Genomic DNA, 6,000 nt, shown 5'->3' on the forward strand with positions numbered 1-6,000 from the left:
CATATGTGATCCAATCATGTCATTACAGGAGTATTTACTGTAGCAATTAATAGTATGCAAGTAATTCTTTCTCAGTATCTAGAGACTGCATCTGTTTAATGAGCATATTTTTCCCATCTTAAAAATTGTAATGTTGTTTTTATTTCTACCTATTATACAACTCCAGAATTGCTTTTTGCTGCAAATCCTTGTGTAGTATTCGAGGATGGTCATGATTAGAGAAAATAGGGTCCTTGCAGGACTCACGTCAACAAGGTATTTAATGGCCTTTCAGTTTACTTTTCCATGATTTAGACCAAGGACCACCATGAGCTCGATTAGCACCTGGGCCAACACTCTTGGAACAGCAGCAGGTGCTCTACAGAGCTTCAAACAGCCCATTTCTCCACTATAAAAAGCGGGCATGATCATTTTTATACTAACGCTACAATAACTAGGAATAGAAAGTTTATATGCAGCATGGGAGCATTGCTGCAAAAGAGAGATGTAATGTGGTTTGAAGATTTCATTTTCCTCCTACCCTTTCCGTTCTTGACCTTTCTGTAGCAACTACCAACAGAGGCAGAAGGTAATACTGATTTGTGTGGTAGTTCTGATATTATGGGAGACTTGTGGCCAATTTTACGTAAGCACTGAAACAAAGTAAACAACACAAACAATGAGAGAGATTCAGATGTCTGTTCTTTCTCCGTCAGTCAGCATGAATCCATCACAGCTAAACAAAGATTCAGATTTAGCTTGGAGAGTGGAAGAATGTTCCTTCATTTACATTGTATGAAAAATTTACTGTGATATTGATTATCCATCAGTTTCCAGGCAGGCAGAGATTAAGTTAACAGATTTTGACGCCAAAGAGGACCATTATGTAATTTAACATCATTTTTTACATCACATAGGCTGAGGAGTTTAATTCTATTACTCACGCACAAGAAAGACATACAGTCTTGATTTGAAAATGTCAAGACATTCATTACATCCCTCAGCAGTTTGATGCAATAGCTAATCACCCTGACATTAAAACATGTGCTCTACTTCAGTTTCAGAATTAATCCCCAGACTTGAGTTCTGCTTATTACTTTTTCTGCTGAAGTTCTTTAGTAGATGGTGGTCTCTCCCGCTTCCCCCTTTTCTTTGGGAAGATACTAATCCACTATAATTGAATCACCTTTTCAGTTTCTTTTCAGTACAGTTAAGTAGCCTGAACTCTTTAAATCTTGGAGCAAAAATCTTCTGACTCTTGCAATAACAACTGTGGGATTTTCCTCTCATTTCCACATTTTTTCCAGCAGATTGATGCAACACTGTCTTCGGAATAAAATGCAATATTTTAACATCATGGCCAAGAAGGTAGGAAGGAGGAGGCAGCACTCACCTCCTCTTGCTGGGTATAACTCCCATCTCCTCACTGTCTCCCTCCAGAGTGACCCTCCTTGCCTGCCACCACTCGTCATCCGAGGCGTTGATAACGTGAAGGATGTCTCCATACTTAAAACTGAGTCCTTGGCTTGGGAGGCCACTGTCTTTGCTCTTGTCATAGTCAAACATGGCCCTGTGAAAAGAAATAAAGATATGAAGGCAGGTGATTATATCAGTCTTGGAAACATTTACTCGTGAACAATTTGTCATGCTTTATGTTCCCACTAACCTTTACTTGTTTCCAAAAGTAAAGGTCTTGCTCAGTGGAAAACTATCCACTATAAAGTTAATCTTTACAGAATCCTTTTTATTTTTTTAAGAGAAACTGAGTAGTGAAGTATGGTATTTACTGTTTCACTTAATAAAGAACAACCACCATACCAGAGTATCTAGTAAGCAAACCTGATAGCCAGAAGACCCTCTTGTCACCTTGTCAACAGCAACTTGTGGCTGCTGAGCTTGTTCTTGTCCCACACATCCCTGTCCTCAGACAGGAGTGTGTCTGGCAGACAGGTGCGTTGGAGGACTTAATAAAAGTGACCAAAACTGTGCTCGAGGTAATTCACTCCCTCACTACAGGGAAGAAATTGAGGTGCTGGAGTGTGTTCAGAGGAGGACTGCAAAGCTGCAGAAGGGGCTGGAGCACAAGTCTGATGGGGAGTGGCTGAGGGACCTGGGGCTGTTCAGCCTGGAGAACAGGAGGCTGAGGGGAGACCTTATCGCTGTCTACAACTACCTGAAAGGAGGTTGTAGCATGGAAGGTGTTGGTCTTTTCTCCCAAGTAACAAGTGATAGGATACGAGGAGATGGCCTCAAGTTGTGCCAGGGGCGGTTTAGATTGGATATTAGGAATAATGTATTCACAGAAAGGGTTGTCAGGCATTGGAACAGGCTGCCCAGGGAAGTGGTGGAGTCACCATCCCTGGAGGTGTTTAAAAGACGTGTAGACGAGGTTCTTGGGGACATGGTTTAGGGCTAGAGTTAGGTTATGGCTGGACTTGATGATCTTAAGGGTCTCTTCCAACCAAAATGATGTTATGATTCTATCCTATGATTTCTCTAGGTGAATGGGTGTATCTGTCTTAGCATCTAGTCCAGACCAGAAGTGAGCTTTCAAAGGGAACCTCTTGATTATTCACACATACAGTTCTTTGGTTCATGTCTTGGAGCTGTGTTAGGTTGTACCTGCTGGATTCCTGAAATTTGAAACTAAACTGAAAAGTGCCCTGACCAGAGTAGTGCTAGTCTGACAGGCATCCCTGTCCATGTCCAGTTCTCCTGAGCTGCACCACCTGCTGAAGTTACCCTGGCTTTTTCCTTTGATGTTGTAGATGTTTTCCACCTGTTTGAAGTAGACCTCTACCTTGGGTATGCCTATGCAAAAATGTCCTGTGTATAGGACATGTATATTAAGACAGAACGTACACAAAAGCCTAGGGACTCCATAAGCACAAACTGAGAGCTAGCTTTAAGGCATCTGGCTAAGCATAGTTCAGTGTGAATTTACTGCATTAGTATTCAACCCAGATCCTGGGAAAAGTCTGCCCTGAGCTCTGTATTACCAAGCTACAGTGACACCACACCTCAGTCTCATCCAGTCCTATGCCTGGCACCTACACCAGCAGTCCTCAGTGTGGATGTACTGCAGTTTCTTAGGGGAAGACCCTGCACGTGAATCCCAACAAAGATGTACCTGAGTGCAGCTTGTTCATGGCAGTTACCTAGCTAAAAAATCCAGATCTTGGTTGCTTACAGGAAAAAATACATCGGAATATTTTTTCCATATAAAATTTTGTTTAAAGATCATGCCTGTCAAGAACCGATGTTTATTTTCCTGTAGGGAAAATAATATGATTATAATTCTGACTACAGAAATGTTAGATCATTAAAATCCCAAGAGGGGTATAATAATTCCTACTCTTTTATTGTCAGAAATAAAGCTGTGGCAATCTCTGCACTGGTAAACACTTCTGTGTGAAAGATTTGATATAATTAATTGTTGTGCATTGTAGTGTAATTTCAGAGAATGATCATAGGAGCTTTATGTGTAGATTTAAAACACTCAAGGCTACCTCTCATAATGAGGAGAACTTAAAAAAAGTCATCAGTGTTGTAGCTATGCAACCAAAAAATGTAAAAGCTCTCATAAGCACTCACTCTGCAGGAAGGGTCTGGGTCAGGAGCATGAAAAATGCTTACTTGGAATACTTCTCCTCTTAAAGAGTTTACAGTCATGGCCTAATATCTTCAGAAAAGCCCAGATAATACCCTTCTTTGAGGATGAAGACAGTAAATAATCCTGCTGAATTTTACATAATCCATGATCTTAGATATGCTTGTGCCTTTCTTGGTAAATGTTCTTGGATTACATGTACCCTTTGAAAAATTGCAATGGCATAGCAGTGGAAATCCTTTAAAAACTTGGCTTTATCTTAGTAAAAATTTACTTTCATAAACTAGCAGGTCATCTGCTGCCTTCTCAAATACGGCTTTCTGTGAGGATTTATGATGAAGAAGCATATAAATCCAGAAGCAGCTAAGTATCATCAGTCACCACGTCTTAAACCAATTAATGACATCTGATCTCTGGAGAAATGTCAGCGCACACACAAACCAGCACACAACCTACATTCTGCTGGTATTGCCCTTATCAGCATGCAGTGGTCTGAGTTTTGTCACTGTTTTGAACATCTGTTGTCTTAAAAATTCACAGAATAATAGTGTACCTTGCCATGGAAGCCTATTAACATCTCAAACCCCTGACCGCACAGCTGGAAACCATGCCGAACACTGGGCAGATGTGATACAATCCTGAATCCATGCAAAATTAAATTACTCAAAACAAATGACAATATCTTCTGTTGCAGAGAATATGCAAGACTGTCACATCCCAGATGAAAAACACATGCCAAACTGGAAATGCTCCATATTTGGTAACATGAAAGGTGTGTTTGAAAAGCAAAGCAGTAGAAAGTAGAGCAGTGTTCTTTGTCCTTGAACAGACATTTGTACCTCAGAGCCCACATGGTAACTTAAAATCACTGACTGCCACCGCGCTAGCTGATGTTAACGTTGAAAGCAGATGGCAATGTTTGCCACCGACTTTCTTTGATTGTCGTAATCGTGTGCAGTGCTAATTAAAATGAGATTATAGATCTCAGACAAGAGAATTTTTGAGCATGCTTTTCATTGAGTGAAATGTTTTGTGGCTGCATGCTCTACAGATGTTGATTACTCCGTTAGTAAGTGAAAATGATATGAGAGCTGACTTCAGTGCTCTTTCCTAAACATTTCAAATTAAGAGCCAGGTTTAAGTTGATAACATAAGCACATTTAAGCTGACAACTTTGATAATGTTGCTGGCTGTAAAACATACTGTTGCACGTTGGCAGTTGGCCCAACTATAAAACAAATTGAGATCTTCACTCTAGGCACCATTGTGTGCATGCAGAAGTTAACGTGACTACCTTGGGCAATGCTCATCTTCACCTTCTCCTTTCAGTTCTCAGGCTGTGAGTACAATGTAGATCTCTACATGTCCAACTGCAAACTCTACTTTTACTCATTTAAGAGGCTCACACGTCATTTTGAATTTTCTACCTGATGAACAGCACCCACTTCTGTTTGTGCTCAGTCTTGCAGATGTGCATAAAAATAACACATTTGCGTCTGTGGAGTGTCAACTGAAGTGATACGAAATTAATATAGCCAGACCTCTCATTTAGTGAAGGACTCGGCATGGCAGACAGGAAAAGATGCTTTTTTTTTTGTTTTCCTTTCACAACTTTGGACAATGCCAACCTAGTTTTACTGTATGCCACGTTACATCCTGCAGACACTGAAAGTTTCATCAGAGAGGAAAGTTCAGCTCTCAGCAATGTCTATCTGATACATGCAAGCTTATATACAACAGCAATGATAACATCCCAAGGTATGTTAGATGACTTAGATAAGATCCGCCATAACATGGGAAATGCCAGAGGAAAGGCTAAAGTGTAGTAGCACATCTTTGCAGAATATGATGTGTTGAGGAGTGGACATAAGCAACCCAGTCCAGCAAGAGACCCACTCTATCACACAACACCCATCATCCCTCTCTGAGAGATGAGCACCATATTTTCCTTCCAGTTAGAGAAGGACCAGCATGATCAGGACCTTACTGCCACAACTCCCGGAGACAAGTACTCTTCCAAAATGAGATGTCTAAATACAAACAGCAAAGGAATATATTCAAACCAGCCAGAGGATTTAAGTCATGAAGACATGCCACAGTGCCTCTCTCTGTGATGAGTTAGAAGTAACTCCACATAGTGCAGGTACTGGAGTCTGCTCGGCAGAGCTAAAGAGCTTTCTGAACTTGCTTACATCACTGTATGTTTTCATATGGCTGAGTCTGCTTATTCATGGGCTGCTTGGTCAATTCTTCAAAGCACTGATCCATAACTCATTTTTAGTGGCTTTTACTGCAATTTTAAAGAATAATAATCTCAATAATCATATAGCTTTCTAATGGCACTTAGCTGACAGGATTGTTTACTAGAAGTTTCTTGCTTTTTTTTTCTCCACAACTGATGAAAGTGCATC

At 40.6% G+C, this 6,000-nt stretch overlaps 1 protein-coding gene across 6 annotated transcripts in view; it reads right to left on the reverse strand.

Moving 5' to 3' along the window:
• DLG2 (discs large MAGUK scaffold protein 2) overlaps positions 1-6,000 on the reverse strand; it is an 895,217-nt gene that overhangs the window by 54,594 nt on the left and 834,623 nt on the right. For all 6 annotated transcript variants that reach the window (XM_082046221.1, XM_082046225.1, XM_082046223.1 and 3 more), the window contains one exon: positions 1,373-1,549. In XM_082046221.1, coding sequence (XP_081902347.1) covers positions 1,373-1,549 — 177 coding nt within the window. The remainder of the gene's footprint in view (positions 1-1,372; positions 1,550-6,000) is intronic.

This window comes from Streptopelia decaocto (assembly GCF_964273445.1).
Source record: "Streptopelia decaocto genome assembly, chromosome: 1".
Taxonomy (NCBI): Eukaryota; Metazoa; Chordata; class Aves; order Columbiformes; family Columbidae; genus Streptopelia; species Streptopelia decaocto.